The following is a 23,393-nucleotide window of genomic DNA, read 5'->3' on the forward strand; positions in this document are numbered from 1 at the left end:
CATGTTCACTTTTGATGGCTATTACCTTAGTCAACCATTACCCATCCTCAAGGTCTGTGTCCATTGCCTCGTGTTAACATACTGTATTACTACATCACCTCTGTAAATGCGGATTTGAAGTCTGCCTCATATTCTGCTGAAAGGTGTCATCATTCGTTATGGTAAACTTGACCATAGATGATGGTTGGAAGCTCTTCCCTTAATGGAGACATTCAGAATCGTTTGTTTATTTACCGGCGTCCGTCCTTTTCTGTTTGTTTCTGTTTGGAAGGGTTTAGAAGGAGGGGTGTGTTTGACCTAATGAAAACAAGCAACATTCTAGTCAGAGGATCTCAAGGTTGATTCGAAGATCATTTTACTTGACAAGTTGTGTGTGCACGCGTGCATGTGTGCGTGTATGGGTGCGCGTCTGCATGCCTGTGCTTTCTCTAGTAGAATGCAGTCTGAGCTCATTCTGTACACCTTGACCTCACTAATCAACTGTTTAATGCATAATGAGTAGGATATCGGAAGTTCATGAACTGCATTGACACGGCGCCATTTTGTTTTCCTAAGCACTGTTCATTTCATCAACATCCCTGTGTTACCGTGATCACGAAGATGAAGTATGTGAATGGGCGGCAAGATTTTGCTCTGTACATTTCTTTGAGTTTCATAGTTGTTTCAACTCAATATTTCAATATAATGTCGACATACTTGATTGGATCAGCTGCTATGTACTTGGAACAACTCTGCATCACACGAGTTGAGACTTCGCTGACTAACAGAATTGTTCAAACTGAAGATCGGAGGAAAATATCTGCCACGTCAGTAAAATGTGGCTGTCTGAGAGGACGCCATGTTGGTCCCTGGCTCTGATTGCCCAGCTGGTGACACCTGAGCCGGAATGGAGCAGGCCACACTGTGTGAATCAATCTTTGTCTCTCCCTGGCTACAGTGAAACCGGTCTGGTAGGTGGGAAAGTAGCACACTGGGACACACCCATTTCTGTGAAGAGGAGATGAGAGAGGGAGGGGTTGGATGGAGGGGGGAAGTCCCACCTGTGTGGGCTAAGTGGGGGGGGGGGGGGGGTTCTGGGATAGACAGTGAGAAGAAAGGAGGAGGGGAGTGTCAAATGTGTCGTCAGCATGCTCTGATCACTGTTAGGTGACTGTTTGAGTGGCCCTGTGAAAAGCCTCTCCTACCAGGTCTCACCTCCACTCTCCTCACTGCTCCCCCAGCGTCCGATGGCAAAGCATGACCCTGTAAGTCCTTCCTTTATCCTCTCCTCCTTGTTCTCTGCTTCTTTGGCTCTTTATCTGTTTCCCCTGGGCTGACTTCTGTCACCTGCCTCCAAAACAACACTATTTTCTTTCTCACACACACTGAACATGCTATACTCGTACTCTCACTGTCCCTCACTGTCAGGTTGGGTTTTTGAAGTAAATGTGTCCCTTGTGTATGGCTGGTGTTCTCAAAGGTTGTACTTTTTGCCACATCATGGACAGATGGCAGGACATGTGAACCAATGCGTTGGTATGCTACTAGGAGCTAGACTAGAGGCACAGGGTCAAGCTGGTGTGTAGCTGGAGCCCCCATATGATCTCATTGCGATTGCCTCTGTCTCCGATCTCTCTACTGCTTCGCATGGTGTGTCGAATTTATGTCGAATCCCCCATGTGGAAAATATTGTGTTGAAAGTCGGGGTTCTTCCTCTAAATGGTTTGTGGTTTTATGTCTCAAACTAGTCTATTCGCCCGGTTTGTGGAACCAAAATACGGGGGGGGGGGCAGATTGCAAAATTAGACTTGAGGTGAAAATGAGCCCAATAGGCCCCCTGTACCCTGCTACTGTGAAGTTCCATCTGTAACAGAGAGGATTTATCTGTCTCGATTGGTGAATCAACAATCAATGTGGGCTGGTTCCATTTGACCTATTTATCTTCTATTTTAAGCTCTAAGGGACTCTTTGGAATTGAAATTCAAAGTTACAGTATATAACAACGTTATTGTTCATAAGTACAGTCTGCCCGTTGAAATGTAACTGGAACCTAAAACCTCATCAGTTTACAGTAATTACTGGAAAATGCCAAGGGGGGGAACAATGTCTATTGACCTCTGTCGATTCAGTTGGGAATTCAGGCTAACCGGCTCATCCACCAACTGAACATCCACTTGGTAGAATATTCCGGTTCATTTGCGTTGGAGTTCTGTGCCTATGGTCATGACACTGGAGCTGTTTACCAAAGAAAAGGTTTAGGTTATAAACCGGTATTATTACTGACTCCGCCAAGGAGTCTTCTCTATGTCACCAAGACAGATAACAGTAAATCCCATCTTTGTTTATTGCTGTATCAGGTATATTGTATACATTTATGGCAATATAGGAGGAATGACCATAACAGCACACAGATGTGTGTTAAACAGTCACATAGTTTGGGGGAACTAAGGATAGAGGTTCATGAGAGGATCCCCTTCTATGGATTCAGGACAAATGGCACCTTCCATGGACTTCCTGATCAAATACATCAGGTGTTTTCAAATGGAGATATAGGAGCTAATAAACCAGACAGTGGGTGTTTTGGGATTTTCAGATAGAGAAGACACAATATGGTACATGCCTGCCTCTTGGCTTCCTATGGAGCGTGGTGGTACGTGCCTGTGTGAGGGTTCTTTTGATTCAGGAAGGTCTTTTTTTATATAGTGCTTCTGGTCCATTCTCTAAGGTGAGAGAGTTAGTGGGCTTGACCGAGATGCCCTGTAACTGACTGAGTTCTTCGAAAAACAACAGTCAAAATCATATTGGGTTGACAAGTTACCATGGAAACCCCAATGTAGACACAAGTCATTTTTGGCTAGCACTCTTTATCCTCAACCAGACGAACACTTCAGTACGATCCAGACCTGTAGGATATAATGATCTTTGTGACCCTTGGGATCATCACTACAGCCTAGCAACTATGAAATCAAAACTCCAACTGGAAATCTTGGAATGTTGTGTAAATCGCCACCAATCCTCAGCACGTCTAGATGCAGAGCAGAGCACACCACTAATCTGTTGTGGGAATCAGTGTGGAGGTCATGCATGTTGTACCATCAGGAAGTAGATTCTTTCCATGTCGGTCATCGCAAATATAAACATAGCCATGGGCAGATCAGACAAAGTCCCAACATCAGAACCAGATAGGGAAGTTAAAAGCAACGTCATCCCTCCCAAGTGGCACGGTGGTCTGAGTCACTGCATCTCAGCGCTTGAGACGTCACTACAGACACCCTGGTTCGAACCCAGGCTATATCACAACCGGCCGTGACTGGGAGTCCAACGGGGCGGCGCACAATTGGCCCAGCGTCATCAGGGTTTGGCCTGTGTCGGCTGTCATTGTAAGTAATAATTCCGCCCCCCCCCCCGAATACACACACAATGTAAAGTGAGAAGCCATCAATGAAAAGAGAGACAGAACTCAAAACCAATATTGATCCCTGGCTGTCTGTCATCCAGCACCAGGAGGGAAAGCACACTATCAGACTGACCAACCTGCACCTGTGTGGATGTGGGTTACTAATCACCTGTGTGGATGTGGATTACAAATCACCTGTGTGGATGTGGGTTACAAATCACCTGTGTGGATGTGGGTTACAAAGCACCTGTGTGGATGTGGGTTACAGATCACCTGTGTGGATGTGGATTACTAATCACCTGTGTGGATGTGGGTTACTAATCACCTGTGTGGATGTGGATTACAAAGCACCTGTGTGGATGTGGGTTACAAATCACCTGTGTGGATGTGGGTTACAAATCACCTGTGTGGATGTGGGTTACAGATCACCTGTGTGGATGTGGGTTACAAATCACCTGTGTGGATGTGGGTTACAAATCACCTGTGTGGATGTGGGTTACAGATCACCTGTGTGGATGTGGGTTACAAATCACCTGTGTGGATGTGGGTTACTAATCGCCTGTGTGGATGTGGATTACAAATAACCTGTGTGGATGTGGGTTACAAATCACCTGTGTGGATGTGGATTACAAATCACCTGTGTGGATGTGGATTACAAATCACCTTTGTGGATGTGGGTTACAAATCACCTGTGTGGATGTGGATTACAAATCACCTGTGTGGATGTGGATTACAAATCACCTGTGTGGATGTGGATTACAAATCACCTTTGTGGATGTGGGTTACAAATCACCTGTGTGGATGTGGGTTACAAATCACCTGTGTGGATGTGGGTTACAAATCACCTGTGTGAATGTGGGTTACAAATCACCTGTGTGGATGTGGGTTACAAATCACCTGTGTGGATGTGGATTACAAATCACCTTTGTGGATGTGGGTTACAAATCACCTGTGTGGATGTGGGTTACAGATCACCTGTGTGGATGTGGATTACAAATCACCTGTGTGGATGTGGATTACAGATCACCTGTGTGGATGTGGGTTACAAATCACCTGTGTGGATGTGGATTACAGATCACCTGTGTGGATGTGGGTTACAAATCACCTGTGTGGATGTGGATTACTAATCACCTGTGTGGATGTGGGTTACTAATCACCTGTGTGGATGTGGATTACAAAGCACCTGTGTGGATGTGGGTTACAAATCACCTGTGTGGATGTGGGTTACAAATCACCTGTGTGGATGTGGGTTACAGATCACCTGTGTGGATGTGGGTTACAAATCACCTGTGTGGATGTGGGTTACAAATCACCTGTGTGGATGTGGGTTACAGATCACCTGTGTGGATGTGGGTTACAAATCACCTGTGTGGATGTGGGTTACTAATCACCTGTGTGGATGTGGATTACAAATCACCTGTGTGGATGTGGGTTACAAATCACCTGTGTGGATGTGGATTACAAATCACCTGTGTGGATGTGGATTACAAATCACCTTTGTGGATGTGGGTTACAAATCACCTGTGTGGATGTGGATTACAAATCACCTGTGTGGATGTGGATTACAAATCACTTGTGTGGATGTGGTTTACAAATCACCTTTGTGGATGTGGGTTACAAATCACCTGTGTGGATGTGGGTTACAAATCACCTGTGTGGATGTGGGTTACAAATCACCTGTGTGGATGTGGGTTACTAATCACCTGTGTGGATGTGGGTTACAAATCACCTGTGTGGATGTGGGTTACAAATCACCTGTGTGGATGTGGATTACAAATCACCTTTGTGGATGTGGGTTACAAATCACCTGTGTGGATGTGGGTTACAGATCACCTGTGTGGATGTGGATTACAAATCACCTGTGTGGATGTGGATTACAGATCACCTGTGTGGATGTGGGTTACAAATCACTTGTGTGGATGTGGATTACAGATCACCTGTGTGGATGTGGGTTACAAATCACCTGTGTGGATGTGGATTACAAATCACCTGTGTGGATGTTGGTTACAAATCACCTGTGTGGATGTGGATTACAAATCACCTGTGTGGATGTGGGTTACTAATCACCTGTGTGGATGTGGGTTACAAATCACCTGTGTGGATGTGGGTTACAAATCACCTGTGTGGATGTGGGTTACAAATCACCTGTGTGGATGTGGGTTACTAATCACCTGTATGGATGTCGATTACAAATCACCTGTGTGGATGTGGGTTACAAATCACCTGTGTGGATGTGGATTACAAATCACCTGTGTGGATGTGGATTACAAATCACCTTTGTGGATGTAGGTTACAAATCACCTGTGTGGATGTGGATTACAAATCACCTGTGTGGATGTGGATTACAAATCACCTTTGTGGATGTGGGTTACAAATCACCTGTGTGGATGTGGGTCACAAATCACCTGTGTGGATGTGGGTTACAAATCACCTGTGTGGATGTGGGTTACAAATCACCTGTGTGGATGTGGATTACAAATCACCTGTGTGGATGTGGATTACAAATCACCTGTGTGGATGTGGGTTACAAATCACCTGTGTGGATGTGGATTACAGATCACCTGTGTGGATGTGGGTTACAAATCACCTGTGTGGATGTGGGTTACAAATCACCTGTGTGGATGTGGGTTACAAATCATCTGTGTGGATGTGGGTTACAAATCACCTGTGTGGATGTGGGTTACAAATCACCTGTGTGGATATGGATTACAAATCACCTGTGTGGATGTGGATTACAAATCACCTTTGTGGATGTGGGTTACAAATCACCTGTGTGGATGTGGGTTACAGATCACCTGTGTGGATGTGGGTTACAAATCACCTGTGTGGATGTGGGTTACTAATCACCTGTGTGGATGTGGATTACAAATAACCTGTGTGGATGTGGGTTACAAATCACCTGTGTGGATGTGGATTACAAATCACCTGTGTGGATGTGGATTACAAATCACCTTTGTGGATGTGGGTTACAAATCACCTGTGTGGATGTGGATTACAAATCACCTTTGTGGATGTGGGTTACAAATCACCTGTGTGGATGTGGGTTACAAATCACCTGTGTGGATGTGGGTTACAAATCACCTGTGTGAATGTGGGTTACAAATCACCTGTGTGGATGTGGGTTACAAATCACCTGTGTGGATGTGGGTTACAAATCACCTGTGTGGATGTGGATTACAAATCACCTTTGTGGATGTGGGTTACAAATCACCTGTGTGGATGTGGGTTACAGATCACCTGTGTGGATGTGGATTACAAATCACCTGTGTGGATGTGGATTACAGATCACCTGTGTGGATGTGGGTCACAAATCACCTGTGTGGATGTGGGTCACAAATCACCTGTGTGGATGTGGGTCACAAATCACCTGTGTGGATGTGGATTACAAATCACCTGTGTGGATGTGGGTCACAAATCACCTGTGTGGATGTGGGTCACAAATCACCTGTGTGGATGTGGGTCACAAATCACCTGTGTGGATGTGGGTTACAGATCACCTGTGTGTGGATGTGGATTACAAATCACCTGTGTGGATGTGGGTTACAAATCACCTGTGTGGATGTGGATTACAAATCACCTTTGTGGATGTGGGTTACAAATCACCTGTGTGGATGTGGGTTACTAATCACCTGTGTGGATGTGGGTTACAAATCACCTGTGTGGATGTGGGTTACAAATCACCTGTGTGGATGTGGGTCACAAATCACCTGTGTGGATGTGGGTCACAAATCACCTGTGTGGATGTGGGTCACAAATCACCTGTGTGGATGTGGATTACAAATCACCTGTGTGGATGTGGGTCACAAATCACCTGTGTGGATGTGGGTCACAAATCACCTGTGTGGATGTGGGTCACAAATCACCTGTGTGGATGTGGGTTACAAATCACCTGTGTGGATGTGGGTCACAAATCACCTGTGTGGATGTGGGTCACAAATCACCTGTGTGGATGTGGGTCACAAATCACCTGTGTGGATGTGGGTTACAAATCACCTGTGTGGATGTGGGTCACAAATCACCTGTGTGGATGTGGGTCACAAATCACCTGTGTGGATGTGGGTCACAAATCACCTGTGTGGATGTGGGTTACAAATCACCTGTGTGGATGTGGGTTACAGATCACCTGTGTGGATGTGGATTACAAATCACCTGTGTGGATGTGGATTACAGATCACCTGTGTGGATGTGGGTCACAAATCACCTGTGTGGATGTGGGTCACAAATCACCTGTGTGGATGTGGGTCACAAATCACCTGTGTGGATGTGGATTACAAATCACCTGTGTGGATGTGGGTCACAAATCACCTGTGTGGATGTGGGTCACAAATCACCTGTGTGGATGTGGGTCACAAATCACCTGTGTGGATGTGGGTTACAGATCACCTGTGTGTGGATGTGGATTACAAATCACCTGTGTGGATGTGGGTTACAAATCACCTGTGTGGATGTGGATTACAAATCACCTTTGTGGATGTGGGTTACAAATCACCTGTGTGGATGTGGGTTACTAATCACCTGTGTGGATGTGGGTTACAAATCACCTGTGTGGATGTGGGTTACAAATCACCTGTGTGGATGTGGGTCACAAATCACCTGTGTGGATGTGGGTCACAAATCACCTGTGTGGATGTGGGTCACAAATCACCTGTGTGGATGTGGATTACAAATCACCTGTGTGGATGTGGGTCACAAATCACCTGTGTGGATGTGGGTCACAAATCACCTGTGTGGATGTGGGTCACAAATCACCTGTGTGGATGTGGGTTACAAATCACCTGTGTGGATGTGGGTCACAAATCACCTGTGTGGATGTGGGTCACAAATCACCTGTGTGGATGTGGGTCACAAATCACCTGTGTGGATGTGGGTTACAAATCACCTGTGTGGATGTGGGTCACAAATCACCTGTGTGGATGTGGGTCACAAATCACCTGTGTGGATGTGGGTCACAAATCACCTGTGTGGATGTGGATTACAAATCACCTGTGTGGATGTGGGTCACAAATCACCTGTGTGGATGTGGGTCACAAATCACCTGTGTGGATGTGGGTCACAAATCACCTGTGTGGATGTGGGTTACAAATCACCTGTGTGGATGTGGGTCACAAATCACCTGTGTGGATGTGGGTTACAGATCACCTGTGTGTGGATGTGGATTACAAATCACCTGTGTGGATGTGGGTTACAAATCACCTGTGTGGATGTGGATTACAAATCACCTTTGTGGATGTGGGTTACAAATCACCTGTGTGGATGTGGGTTACTAATCACCTGTGTGGATGTGGGTTACAAATCACCTGTGTGGATGTGGGTTACAAATCACCTGTGTGGATGTGGGTCACAAATCACCTGTGTGGATGTGGGTCACAAATCACCTGTGTGGATGTGGGTCACAAATCACCTGTGTGGATGTGGATTACAAATCACCTGTGTGGATGTGGGTCACAAATCACCTGTGTGGATGTGGGTCACAAATCACCTGTGTGGATGTGGGTCACAAATCACCTGTGTGGATGTGGGTTACAAATCACCTGTGTGGATGTGGGTCACAAATCACCTGTGTGGATGTGGGTCACAAATCACCTGTGTGGATGTGGGTCACAAATCACCTGTGTGGATGTGGGTTACAAATCACCTGTGTGGATGTGGGTCACAAATCACCTGTGTGGATGTGGGTCACAAATCACCTGTGTGGATGTGGATTACAAATCACCTGTGTGGATGTGGATTACAGATCACCTGTGTGGATGTGGGTCACAAATCACCTGTGTGGATGTGGGTCACAAATCACCTGTGTGGATGTGGGTCACAAATCACCTGTGTGGATGTGGATTACAAATCACCTTTGTGGATGTGGGTTACAAATCACCTGTGTGGATGTGGGTTACAGATCACCTGTGTGGATGTGGATTACAAATCACCTGTGTGGATGTGGATTACAGATCACCTGTGTGGATGTGGGTCACAAATCACCTGTGTGGATGTGGGTCACAAATCACCTGTGTGGATGTGGGTCACAAATCACCTGTGTGGATGTGGATTACAAATCACCTGTGTGGATGTGGGTCACAAATCACCTGTGTGGATGTGGGTCACAAATCACCTGTGTGGATGTGGGTCACAAATCACCTGTGTGGATGTGGGTTACAGATCACCTGTGTGTGGATGTGGATTACAAATCACCTGTGTGGATGTGGGTTACAAATCACCTGTGTGGATGTGGATTACAAATCACCTTTGTGGATGTGGGTTACAAATCACCTGTGTGGATGTGGGTTACTAATCACCTGTGTGGATGTGGGTTACAAATCACCTGTGTGGATGTGGGTTACAAATCACCTGTGTGGATGTGGGTCACAAATCACCTGTGTGGATGTGGGTCACAAATCACCTGTGTGGATGTGGGTCACAAATCACCTGTGTGGATGTGGATTACAAATCACCTGTGTGGATGTGGGTCACAAATCACCTGTGTGGATGTGGGTCACAAATCACCTGTGTGGATGTGGGTCACAAATCACCTGTGTGGATGTGGGTTACAAATCACCTGTGTGGATGTGGGTCACAAATCACCTGTGTGGATGTGGGTCACAAATCACCTGTGTGGATGTGGGTCACAAATCACCTGTGTGGATGTGGGTTACAAATCACCTGTGTGGATGTGGGTCACAAATCACCTGTGTGGATGTGGGTCACAAATCACCTGTGTGGATGTGGGTCACAAATCACCTGTGTGGATGTGGATTACAAATCACCTGTGTGGATGTGGGTCACAAATCACCTGTGTGGATGTGGGTCACAAATCACCTGTGTGGATGTGGGTCACAAATCACCTGTGTGGATGTGGGTTACAAATCACCTGTGTGGATGTGGGTCACAAATCACCTGTGTGGATGTGGGTTACAGATCACCTGTGTGTGGATGTGGATTACAAATCACCTGTGTGGATGTGGGTTACAAATCACCTGTGTGGATGTGGATTACAAATCACCTTTGTGGATGTGGGTTACAAATCACCTGTGTGGATGTGGGTTACTAATCACCTGTGTGGATGTGGGTTACAAATCACCTGTGTGGATGTGGGTTACAAATCACCTGTGTGGATGTGGGTCACAAATCACCTGTGTGGATGTGGGTCACAAATCACCTGTGTGGATGTGGGTCACAAATCACCTGTGTGGATGTGGATTACAAATCACCTGTGTGGATGTGGGTCACAAATCACCTGTGTGGATGTGGGTCACAAATCACCTGTGTGGATGTGGGTCACAAATCACCTGTGTGGATGTGGGTTACAAATCACCTGTGTGGATGTGGGTCACAAATCACCTGTGTGGATGTGGGTCACAAATCACCTGTGTGGATGTGGGTCACAAATCACCTGTGTGGATGTGGGTTACAAATCACCTGTGTGGATGTGGGTCACAAATCACCTGTGTGGATGTGGGTCACAAATCACCTGTGTGGATGTGGATTACAAATCACCTGTGTGGATGTGGGTCACAAATCACCTGTGTGGATGTGGGTCACAAATCACCTGTGTGGATGTGGGTCACAAATCACCTGTGTGGATGTGGGTTACAGATCACCTGTGTGTGGATGTGGATTACAAATCACCTGTGTGGATGTGGGTTACAAATCACCTGTGTGTGTGATACAAACAGGCAGCAGCCAGGGACAGGGGACGACCACAACTTCCTTTTTGAGTTTGCTGTTCCGTTGTCTCCATGGCAGCCATCCTTCTTCTCCGTGGCAACAATAGAGACTCCCGGGGGGCAATGTGAGCTCGGCTGCGGCCCTGGTGACGATGATCAGCTCTATTGTCTGAGATGCTTGATAGCGCTATGGGGAGCAGATGAATATAAAGCAGAAATGAGAGCATGATAAAGAGAGGAGGAAATGAATAAGGGGCCCATTGGGAATCTTGGCACATTGTTGCCTAGAGACATGGGAACTTCTATTGTGCTTGAGTTGGTTATTCAGGTGTTGGGATCTCACACTTGCTCGATAAGGATGATATTATTATGGCCGAAAATGAGTTACATCTAACCTGAAGATACTACAATGCCTTTTTTCACCAATCATCAACCATCTGTAAGCCCTTTTCGAAATCAACATGTGTACTCTAGGCAGCACCCCATACACTATTGTTTATGGACGAATCAGGGGGTTCCTGCATGGGAGTTGTTTACTGGGGATTTTCATCTCAATATCAAATCATTTCTGGGGAACAATTTAGTGCCTGAATGTAATTGTTTTTCCTTAAAATTGTCAAAAATAAACAAAAATAGCTTTTTAGCAAAAAAATATTTATCCAAAAATATTTTTGCTAGGACTGTCTGGGAGTGGTCTGAGTGGGGAGGGGAAAAGCTGTTATTGCCAGAGAGGTTTGGAAAACTCTTTCTTATTGGTCGATTAACTAATTTACCACATGGTGATGTCACCAGACAGGCCAAAACGCAATCCCACCAAAACAATGAAATTTCAGACGGTCTTTTCCAACAGCTCTTACAATAAAAGGGCATTATCATCTTTTTCACAATTTCAAAGTATTATTATATAAAACACAGGAAATCACGTTTTTGACTGCACTGGGACTTTAAAACCTATACCGCCTGGTGATGTCACTTTGAAGCTCCTGTGTAGATTGTATTATCAACCAGCAACTATCAGGAAATAAAACATAACTTTTTTTCACACTTTTATAGTGTTAATTTCATCCTTTTTTGTACAATATGATACAAAACACTGGGCCTTTAAGTTGGGTGTTGGGTGTTAGATCCGAATATTTTTGAATGACTGACTTCTTAACCTTTTCTGTTTTTCTCTGTGTTCTCCCCTACAGAACGAGCTCCCTCCTCCATACTACTCTGTTGAGGTGCACACCGTCCCGCCCCTCCAGTCCTATGAAGAGCTAGTCTATGGAGCGGGTCCAAGGCACACTCATCCCAACCAGCTATACTACATCCCCCAGCATCCCCCACCAGTGGCTGCGCAGCATGTCTGCCAGCCCAGTTTATGTGAGTAGCACTCCCTATATACTGCAGTTCTGTCCCAGTCCAGTTTTCTCCATTCCTTGTTTGCTTTCAGGGGACTACAAACCATCAGTGAAAGTAGTGTAAAATAATAGAAACAGAAGTGTTTTATAAAAACATCTGTGAGAAATGTGATTTTAACTCCCTCATTATGTCTCAGCATTACTATACACTGAGTGTACAGAACATTTTTGATTTATTTTACCTTCATTTAACTAGGCAAGTTAAGAACAAATTCTTATTTTCTGTGACGGCCTAGGAACAGTGGGTTAACTGCCACGTTCAGAACGACAGATTTCTACCTTGACAGCGCGGGGATTCGATCTTGCAACCTTCACGGTTACTAGTCCAACGCTCTAACCACTAGGCTACCCTGCCGCCCCAGGGTAGTAACATTAGGAACACCTGCTCTTTTTCCGTGACGCAGACTGACCAGGTGAATCCAGGTGAAAGCTATGATCCCTTATTGACCTCACCTGGGGGTCAAATATCAGGCAGGAGTTCTGCTGGAATACGTTCCACCTCCTCACACTCTGTTTTCCTCTTCACTTTCCTATTCCCCACTCCACCTGAGATCTGTCCATCAGACCTAGGACAGATGTAGATGATAGTTGGCATGTAAAATAGGAGACTGATTTAATCATTACGGATCCAACCCGTTTTTTATTTTCGCCTGAAATGACATGCCAAAATCAAACTGCCTGTAGCTCAGGACCTGAAGCAAGGATATGCATTTGCTTGATACCAATTGAAAGGAAACACTTAGAGGTTTGTGGAAATGTGAAATTAATGTAGGAGAATATAACACATTAGATCTTGTAAAATATATCTGGTAAAAGATGATACCATCATCTTTGAAATGCAAGAGAAAGACCATAATCGATTATTCAAGCCTAGGTGCAATTTAGATTTTGGCCACTAGATGGCAACAGTACATGTGCAAAGTTTTAGACATATATTTATTTTTATTTTATTTTACCATTATTTAACTAGGCAAGTCAGTTAGGAACAAATTCTTATTTTCAATGACAGCCTAGGAACAGTGTAACCCACTGTTCCTAGGCTGTCATTGAATATAAGAATTTGTTCCTAACTGACTATGGTCTTTCTCTTAACTGCCTTGTTCAGGGGCAGAACAACAGATTTGTACCTTGTCAGCTTGGGGATTCGAACTTGCAACTTTTCGGTTACTAGCCCAACGCTCTAACCACTAGGCTACCCTGGCGTATATGTGCAAAGTTTAGTTCCAATGAACGCATATCTGTTCAAAATGTTGTACCAAGACCGCCCAAATGTGCCTAATAGGTTTATTAATACATTTTCAAGTTCATAACTGTGCACTCTCCTCAAACAATTAGCATGGCATTCTTTCACTGTAATAGCTACTGTAAATTGGACAGTGCAGTTAGATTAACAAGAATTTAAGCTTTCTGCCCATATCAGATATGTCTATGTCCTGGGATTTTTTTTTTGTTACTTACAATCTCATGCTAATCACATTAGCCTACGTTAGCTCAACCGTTCCCGCGAGGGGGACACCGATCCCGTAGAGGTTTAAAGCGGTTGCGTGTGGTACACTGAGTGTACAAGACATTATGAAAACATGCTCTTTCCATGACATAGATTGACCAGGTGAAAGCTATGATCCCTTATTGATGTCACTTCTTAAATTCACTTCAATCGGTGTAGACGAAGGGGAGGAGACGGGTTAAAGAAGGATTTCTAAGCCTGAAGACAATTGAGACATGGATTGTGTGTGTGTTCCATTCGGAGGGTCAATTGGTAAGACAAAATATTGAAGTGCCTTTGAACGGGGTGTGGTTTAAGTGTGTAAAGAACTGCGACGCTGCTAGGGATTTCACGCTCCACAGTTTCCCATGTGTTTCAAGAATGGTCCACCACCCAAAGGACATCCAGCCAACTTGACACAGCTACAGGATGCATTGGAGTCAACATGGGCCCGCATCCCTGTGGAACGCTTTCGACACCTTGTAGAGGTCATGCCCCAACGCATTGAGGCTGTTCTGAAGGCAAACTCAATATTTGGAAGGTGTTCCTAATGTTGTGTACACTCATTATACGGTCTTCTATGTGGTCTCCCGAGTAAGATATATCTATTTGACATGTATGCCGTGTGTGTTGTTCCAGCTCTTTCTAACAAGAAGAAGAAAGGCAAATTCTGCCACCGTAGTGCCAAGTGCTTTGGTGGGTCAGGAGGCATCGTTCTGCTGCTCCTCCTGGGCATTGCCATCTGGCTCGGAGGTAAGACCAGGGTTGTCTTCATTTTTATTCATATGTTGTTACTCATGTACATGTATGCCTGTTTATTCATTTAATTTTTTTAATTTTCATTCTGATTCGGCAGGGCTTAAATGACACATTTTGGTTGAATGAATTCAGTTGTGCTGACTAGGTTTCCCCTTTCCCTACTGTATTTGTACAGGCATTGACAGTCTTCCTCTTCTACCTCTTCCTCCATCTCTCCTCTTCTCCCCACCCTTACCTGTTCTCTGTGCTCTCCAACCTACCCCATCCAACCCTTCCATCATCTCTCTGCTCTTGGTCTATTTCATTTCATGTCTTTCTCTCTCTCTCTCTCTCTCTCTCTGGGTAGTGCGTTACGGTACCAGGTTGGGAACTGCGGCTGCCACCTTCAACCACCATGACAGTGAGGACGAGTGGCACTATGGGAAGCAGTTGAGCGTGCCCGTTCATGACACCTGCTCCAACTCCACCGTCCAATGTGACGCTCTGCGAGACTGCCGACTGGGCACGGACGAGTCCAACTGTGGTAAGCACACACACACACATAACAGACAGACATAAAGACAAACATACTTGCAGGTAGATGTACAGAAATGAAAGCCAGGCGGGCAGGTGGACGTACACTCGACGTCTGACAAGCGGACAAATATAACCCGTTTTGAATCTTATTATTCCATCCCTCCTCTCCTTCTCTCTCCAGTGAGGTTTGGGGCGGACGGTGCTCTACAAGTCAGAACGTCTCAGGACGACCGTTTCCTCCCGGTGTGTTACCAGGGATGGGACCAGAGCTATGCCGACCGAACCTGTGCCCAACTGGGCTTCAGAAAGTAAGACATCGCCTTATTTCCCAGCAGACATTTTATAAGCTACCTCACAAAGTAACTACTTTCTCTCACAGCAGCCATGCTATATGCTGCACTTAGAGAGTAATCACTTTCACTCACAGCAGCCATTTGTGTACGCGGCCTCTCGTGTGAACTACTTTCTCGCACAGACATTTGCTCAGTGCCGTCTAATTTCACTGCTGCCATTTTCAGTATTTACTCTGAGATTGAATCTCTGCGCTCCTCTCTCTCTCTGGGGTTGGTGTGCCTGTGGCAAATTGGGTGTCTGGGAATGCTTGATGGGAGGGGAATTGATTCTACTATTGCTTTGGCAGACGGATTCTAAATGTGTTTGTGTGTGCCGACCATGCAGGTCCTTTGCAACCAAGGCCGTGAAATCCCAGCAGTCCATTGGTCTAACCCTGAACAACAGATCGTCTTTACCCATCCAGGGCCAGGTCAGCGTCGGGTAAGAGAGCTCAACTCCTCTACAAATCTTAGCACTTTTGTATTTACTCCTTTTAGTCCCAGTAATGTTGAGGGAATGGTGGTGTTAAGTCATTCACTGTCATTACCTGTCATGACTGGTTGGGACGTAATGCTATGTCATCATCATAATCGCATTATAAGCCTCATGAAGGAAGTTTCAAATCAACTGTAACCATGCTGCATGTTTCCCAACGTGGTTTAATGTTCGATCCTGTGTTGCTGACATGATTGATCTTGTGTTGCTGTGTAGCTCGTCCTGCCCTGACCAGAATACGGTCTCTCTGAAGTGTATTGGTAAGGAGCTCTCATCGGTTCAAATTTCACATATTGCACTCAGGCAGGCCTATATCAACCTTCTGTTTGAAATATGACTTCTAGTTAAATTAGATACAAACATGTTGACCACTTCTCCACCTTTTCCCAGATTGTGGGCGTCAGCAGTTGACCTCCCGGATCATAGGGGGCACTGTTGCCAAGCTGGGCCAATGGCCCTGGCAACTGTCTCTGCACTTTGGTAGATCACATGTCTGTGGAGGGGTCCTGGTGTCCCCTGACTTTGTGGTGACAGCTGCCCACTGCTTCCCCAGGTCAGTGACTAGAGGACAACAATGCTCAATTCCAAACTGATCCCTTGGTTCTAATTCTAGACGCGCTATGTAATAGCACCACCGTACCCTCTCTGCTGCGTTCATGACAAGTCGGAGTGAATGCCAATTGAGAATTGACTAACGGCAAGCTAGCTACTCTAACCATGAACAGAAAGTACAACTATAATGCTCGTAAACAGTGTTAAAAAAAACCATACAGATTGTTTTTGATGAAATTACTTTTTGTTGTTGCATTTAACTGCCAAAATGTTGTTGTCAAATTAATTTCCTTAGTCAGAGTTCAGCGTGTCGGGACACAAGGACAGGTGAAAGAGATCAGGGGGTGACACTCAGATGATGCGAGGGTTCCTAACTTTTAATTACTAGTTAGAGGACCGATCAAATAGATTTCAAGCTTGTGTTTCAGACTTTCCGACATGTCGTCGACGCGTCATTAGCCATACGTTTACTGTCAATCCTTTTACTTACACATTCCCATATAAAACACAGACTAGTAGTGAATCTGTGCAGCAACTTGCTCAGTGTGACTCATCACCTCAACAACCCTCACCTTGACAACCAATCTCCATAACTCAATTAAACACCGTATTACCATAATAATAATACCATATGTGTCATAAGCTACAGCCTTGGTTTGAGAAGTAAATGAACATCTATTTCATATTTTTCCTTGCCAATTGAAGGTTGTTACCCCCGTTTCTTGATGCCAGTAAGTGGCATGTGTACGGAGGAGTGGTGTCTCAAGACAAGCTTCCTTCTCCCTACCTCGTAGAGAAGATCATCGTGAATGAGAACTACAACAACGTAACCAACGACCAGGACATCGCCATTCTGAAGCTGGCCTCACCAGTGGACTTCACTAGTGAGTCCAGGTCTATTCCTTGTATATCAGAGAAACGCTAGGGAGACACTAGCATCAATGTTGGGACAGCACTGTAAAAACATTTGCCCTTTGCCTCTAAATGTCTGTGATGAATCCACTGTCAGAATGGTAATCTCATTTGCAGTGGTGTAAAGTACTTAAGTACAAATACTTTAAAGTACTACTGAAGTCGTTTTTTGGGGTATCTGCACTTTAATATTTATATTTTTGCCAACTTTTACTTTTACTACATTCCTAAAGAAAATAATGTACTTTTTACTCTATACATTTTCCCTGACAACCAAAAGTACTCCTACATGCTGACAGGAAAATGGTCCAATTCACACACTTATCAAGAGAACATCCCTGGTCATCCCTACTGCCTCTGGTCTTGATGGACTCGCTAAACACAAATGCTTCGTTTGTAAATTATGTCTGAGTTTTGGAGTGCGACCCTGACTATCCCTAAAAATTTTAAAAATTAAATGGTGCCGTCTGGTTTGCTTAATACAAGGAATTTGAAATGGTTTATACTTTTACTTTTGACAATTAAGTACATTTTAGCAATTCCATTTACTTTTGATACTTAAGTATATTTAAAACCAAATACTTTTAGACTTTTACTCAAGTAGTATTTACTGGGGGACTTTCACTTTTACTTGAGTCATTTTCTATTAAGGTATCTTTACTTTTACTCAAGTATGACAATTGAGTACTTTTTCCACCACCGCTCATTTGTGTGTATGTGTGTGCACACGTGTGTCTGTTTATCTAACTACCTGCGTGTATGTTTGTTATTCAGATGCAGTTCAGCCTGCCTGTTTGCCAGCCTTTGACCAGACATTCCCCCGCGGAACCAAATGCTGGACCTCGGGCTTCGGAACAATAGATAATGGATCAGGTAGGAAGAGAGACGAGGGAGTGGAGAGAGGGAGAGATGGACTACACTAAAGGAAAGTGCATACAGAATGCTTATCTAGAGTGAGACAACAGGGACGGACTGGGAACAGAATTGGCCCCGGCCATTTCTAACACACTTCTATCCTCGAGGCCCCCACACCAGCCCTTTTAGAATTATTATCAGCCAAATAATGATCCTTTTGCACAAGAAACAACAACAATTTAGACAGGCCCACTAGGCTAAAAATGAACCAGCCCGTCTGGTATTTTCCAAAATTGCTCTATGGCCTGTCCGACGTGGAGAAAGGAGGCTACACATGCATCATTCATCCTATCTCAATGTCTTCTCATTGCAGGAATCTATGCTTAATCCAGCAGAGCAACAGTTTGCCTAGAGCAACTAGTTATTGTGTCCCTAGCTGAAGTGTGTGTGTGTGTTTGGAGAATGACTGTGTACTGTATGTGTCCCTTCACAGCGAAACCCTCCAAAGACCTGATGCAGGTGACCGTTGACATCATCGACGTGCGTGTGTGTAACAGCTCCAAGGTATACTCTGGCAGTGTGTCCAACAACATGCTGTGTGCCGGTGATCTCAACGGGGGCAGGGACTCCTGTCAGGTACATGTCCATCTGCTGTAGTTCAACTCACCCTCTATTTACAGGCCCGGGGACTCATTTATTAACCTTGCGTACGTACAGAATATACCTCAAAACATGCGTTTGGCAGTTTTGCCGCAAAAATTGGAATTTATAAAAACTGAACTTGGCCTGAGAACATGCTTACCTCCATGCAAACTTCCGACCATGCTTACACACATTTTATAGTGGCTGAAGTATTGTATTGCAAGCATGTACAGTATTTTGTACAAATGTGGGATATGATGACACGCAAAAAAATATCTAATTATAAGATGCAGTTAGTGAGAAGAGCAAAAGTCTACCGAATGTGTTTTGTTTCTGGAATCTAAAATGATGAGACACATACATCTATTTCCTATTTATTTTATTTTTTATAACCATTGCAGAATAAATTCCTCACCTTTTCTGGCTGTGATGCATTCCCGAAGTAATACAAAAATACCATGCGCATCTCTCATTTAATTGGGCCTAGTAAATAGATAGGCTATGTAATTTCAAGTTTTGCTGTAGTCTAGACGATCGCATAGGCAGCGCGGTTTGTAACTTGACAGTTGAATTTAACAGGTGAACAGACAGTTGATATTTTACATTGAATTATGAATGCAACTACTGTAAGTAACCTACTGTGATTTCTATTTTTTTGAGTAGCCTAGACAATGTTTTAGAATTTGCAAGCAGTCCAGCATATTTAGGTTGGGGGAAATGTCAAAGCAAAACATTGTTGAATTTAAACGTTCTGCTGACAGGTCCACAACAATTATGTCACGTTCCTGACCTGTTTTCCTTGTTTTTGTATGTGTTTAGTTGGTCAGGGCGTGAGTTGGGGTGGGCATTCTATGTTATGTGTTTCTATGTTGGGTTAAATGTGTTGCCTGATATGGTTCTCAATTAGAGGCAGGTGTTTGACGTTTCCTCTGATTGAGAACCATATTAAGGTAGGCTGTTCTCACTGTTTGTTTGTGGGTGATTGTTGCTGTGTCTGTGTTTGTTGCACCACACGGTACTGTCTCGTCTCGTTTCGTTCGTTCTTTCCTGTTCGTGCGTTCATTGTTTTTTATGTTCACAAGTTCAGGTCTGTTTAACGTCGTTTGTTGTTTTGTAGTTTATTCAAGTGTTCTTCGTGTTTCGTCTTCATTTAATAAATCATTATGTCTACATACCTCGCTGCGTGTTGGTCCGATCCATGCTCCTCCTCGTCTGAGGAGGAGAACGAATATGACAGCCGTTACAAATTAGCCATTGTTTTTTTTCTTCAGAAACTGTCACAGTCCTTTGGCAAATACAGCATAGGTTATTGCTAAATATTTTAATATTCTGTCAACACCTCCAAAAACATTTGATCAAATTTGCAATTGCTCTTTCTTTGAGAAACTGCAGTGGTCTAATTCCAACAGTTCCAAATTATACAGCAAATAAAAGGCGTTATTGTCACCTATAAAAGGTGAATGGAGGGTTTGTTCACACGCAGTTTTACGACAGGTCGGATTTATAATGGAAAACAAGTGTATGTATGTATTGCGTACACCAAGTTTATTCATCTCAATTTACGTAACGTTTTTTTACGCAACGGGTAAACATTAGCCACCTGTGGTGGTCTAGAGGTCTAAGCCGCTGCCTCTGGAGCACATGTACAATGTACCGCTGCCAGCATGGGTTCCATTTTGGCCCACTACTCTTTCAACACTCTTTCTACTTTTTACCACTATTAAATGTTAAAAATATATCTCTCTCTATACCATTAACATACCAAATACTTTGAAAATATATATATTTTTTTACAGCCATAGATGCAGTTTGGCAAACTGTCCTCCATATGGACACCAGATGTTCCATGACAGCAACATTCTGTATTCTTCCCAGAGTCTAACTAACTCACTGTCTTAGAACATTTGGTGCCAACATTATTAATTATATTTCTGAACTTCGATAGTCCATAGCTGTCCTCTCCTGCACAAACGCTTGTCGTCATCTTAGCTGCCTTGGGGCTGATGAAAATTTCCTCTCCCACTACTTAAATTCCCTTCTACCTCATCTGCTATCCACCGCTTTAAAACATACAGTAATATTGTATCAGGTGCTTTCCACACCTCGGCCCCTGTTCACTCATCCCTTCTCTCCATTCCTCTCAAAGGGAGACAGTGGTGGTCCTCTGGTGTGCAAGACCAGTGACAACCTTTGGCAGCTGGTGGGCATGACCAGCTGGGGCAGCGGCTGTGGGCAGAGTAACAGGCCGGGGGTCTACACCAAGGTGTCCAGCCTACTGCCCTGGATCTACAGCAAGATGCAGGTGAGATGAAGAGAAGCTACCTGGATTGCCTGTGTTCTAGCAAACCACACCATGCAATACACACCTAATACCCAGCTCACCCTCCCTTGACTTACATGTATGTTAATTCTCATTGTTCCCTCTGCAGCTGGAGAATCCGTGATGTCACTTCATTTCCATTGGCCTCGCCACATCCTCTCTAAAGACAGCTCGCGGCCTGCTTTCTCGTTCCTTTCGGAACGTCACACCATGAAGTCCTATAGTAGACAGACAGACAGACAGACATATGAAAAGAGGAAAGGATGGCCACTAGCTAGGGGAGTACCAGGAAAGGCAGATTGCACTTTAACACAAGACCATTCGTTCTTGTGTTCTTCTGTTCCTTTACTGTACCTTCTAAAATCACAAAATGCATTACTGTATTTATGCCCAACGGCTGCTACACTATGGATATTATGTGAATCTACACCAATACATTTTGTTCACTGATTCCAGTTTTGTGTTTGAATGATTTTAATTCCCACCGCATTTTTTAAATCTTAGAGTAAGTATGTTTATGATATTTACCTGAGATAGGCGGTTCTACGATGGCTGGCCTCTCTTTTCTAAGTCTATGCACCCCTCATATCCACTCACGCCTCCCATATCTCCAATGTTTTTAAAATGTTTTTCTAGAGATGCAATGTGCTTTGTGATTCATCTCCAGAAAATATTTTGTGTGAATTACGTGAAACTCATTGGAAAGAAAGGAGTTTAACTAATGTAATAATCTGTCCCTACTCACAGCTGCACAGGAGTCCTTTCAAGTCTCTTTCTTGTTGTTGACTAATGTGGATATCACCTCTTAGTGCCATCGTAAAATATAGTTTTACCCTACCTTCCCTGAACGCTTGGGAAAAAAACAAGTGACCCTCCCCTATACCCAAAATAATAATAAAAGCGTAAAGTGGATAGCAGAGAACATGCCTACCGTTTAATTCCAAGTATGTTTTATTTTATTTTTTTATCTTAGGCTAACAAGGGGAAGGCCTATGCGTTTAGCCATATTCTTTAACAAAAGCCATAATACCCTCACTTACCCCCTCAATTCGAGCCCTGGTTTTAACTCAACACACCAAGCTCTTCACTGACACTGAGATATTTTCAGGAGTGCGTGGCGACTGAAGGAATTGGCTGACAAATTCGACATCTTTGGATAGTAGACTATAATTTTGTCTGTCTTGAATAGGAAGAAATAGGCTCCAACACAAAGCCCTCTTGTTATTAGCCTAAAGTCAAAAGTTTACTATAATCAATTATAGCAGTAGGAAACTTACCGCCGGTCCTCCTTCTCTTTTTCACGCTCTCCCTCTCAAACTGTACAGATATTGCTTTTTTTTTAACAAATCAAAACATTTGTCTGGAAAGAAGCCTTTGACTCACCTTCTGAAGTGCCACCATACACAGCACAGTCATTGGTTAGGCAGCACAAAAGGGTTTACATCCAGCCAGGTCACCCGTGATACAAGTCAGTATTCGACATCCATCCATGTCTGAGGACGTCGGGAGATGACATGGAAACCGGACACTAGAGGCAACAGTGAGTGCTGTTACCTTCAAGTATGTAGGCATCTGGCTCTGGTGCCAAGTTTGCACGTTCTAATCCAGCAACAGAAAGTTGTTTTTGAGATTTAGATTTTAAGCCTATCCCAAACCGTAACCTTTACCCAAACCTATCCCAAACCGTAACCTTTACCCAAACCTATCCCTAACCGTAACCTTTACCCAAACCTATCCCTAACCGTAACCTTTACCCAAACCTATCCCAAACCGTAACCTTTACCCAAACCTATCCCTAACCGTAACCTTTACCCAAACCTATCCCAAACCGTAACCTTTACCCAAACCTATCCCTAACCGTAACCTTTACCCAAACCTATCCCAAACCGTAACCTTTACCCAAACCTATCCCAAACCGTAACCTTTACCCAAACCTATCCCTAACCGTAACCTTTACCCAAACCTATCCCAAACCGTAACCTTTACCCAAACCTATCCCTAACCGTAACCTTTACCCAAACCTATCCCTAACCGTAACCTTTACCCAAACCTATCCCAAACCGTAACCTTTACCCAAACCTATCCCAAA

At 44.2% G+C, this 23,393-nt stretch overlaps 1 protein-coding gene across 1 annotated transcript; it reads left to right on the forward strand.

The window, feature by feature from the left end:
• Positions 1-1,121: 1,121 nt before the first annotated feature.
• tmprss13a (transmembrane serine protease 13a) lies at positions 1,122-21,759 on the forward strand. The gene is made up of 13 exons (XM_071359280.1): positions 1,122-1,244; positions 12,222-12,396; positions 14,560-14,673; positions 15,026-15,202; positions 15,377-15,503; positions 15,874-15,969; positions 16,240-16,283; positions 16,414-16,576; positions 17,281-17,459; positions 18,262-18,360; positions 18,836-18,978; positions 21,131-21,286; positions 21,414-21,759. Exons 1-13 carry the CDS (start codon positions 1,227-1,229, stop codon positions 21,426-21,428), a joined length of 1,506 nt encoding a protein of 501 aa, XP_071215381.1. The 5' UTR covers positions 1,122-1,226; the 3' UTR covers positions 21,429-21,759.
• Positions 21,760-23,393: the final 1,634 nt, after the last annotated feature.

Source organism: Salvelinus alpinus, chromosome 22 (genome assembly GCF_045679555.1).
Source record: "Salvelinus alpinus chromosome 22, SLU_Salpinus.1, whole genome shotgun sequence".
Lineage (NCBI taxonomy): Eukaryota > Metazoa > Chordata > Actinopteri > Salmoniformes > Salmonidae > Salvelinus > Salvelinus alpinus.

Bases quoted from the DNA above. Each gene is read 5' to 3' on its own strand.
- tmprss13a (XM_071359280.1), top strand. The intron at 15,203-15,376 runs GTAAGCACACAC...TTCTCTCTCCAG, and splicing joins CACGGACGAGTCCAACTGTG to TGAGGTTTGGGGCGGACGGT. The intron at 18,361-18,835 runs GTAGGAAGAGAG...GTCCCTTCACAG, and splicing joins AACAATAGATAATGGATCAG to CGAAACCCTCCAAAGACCTG.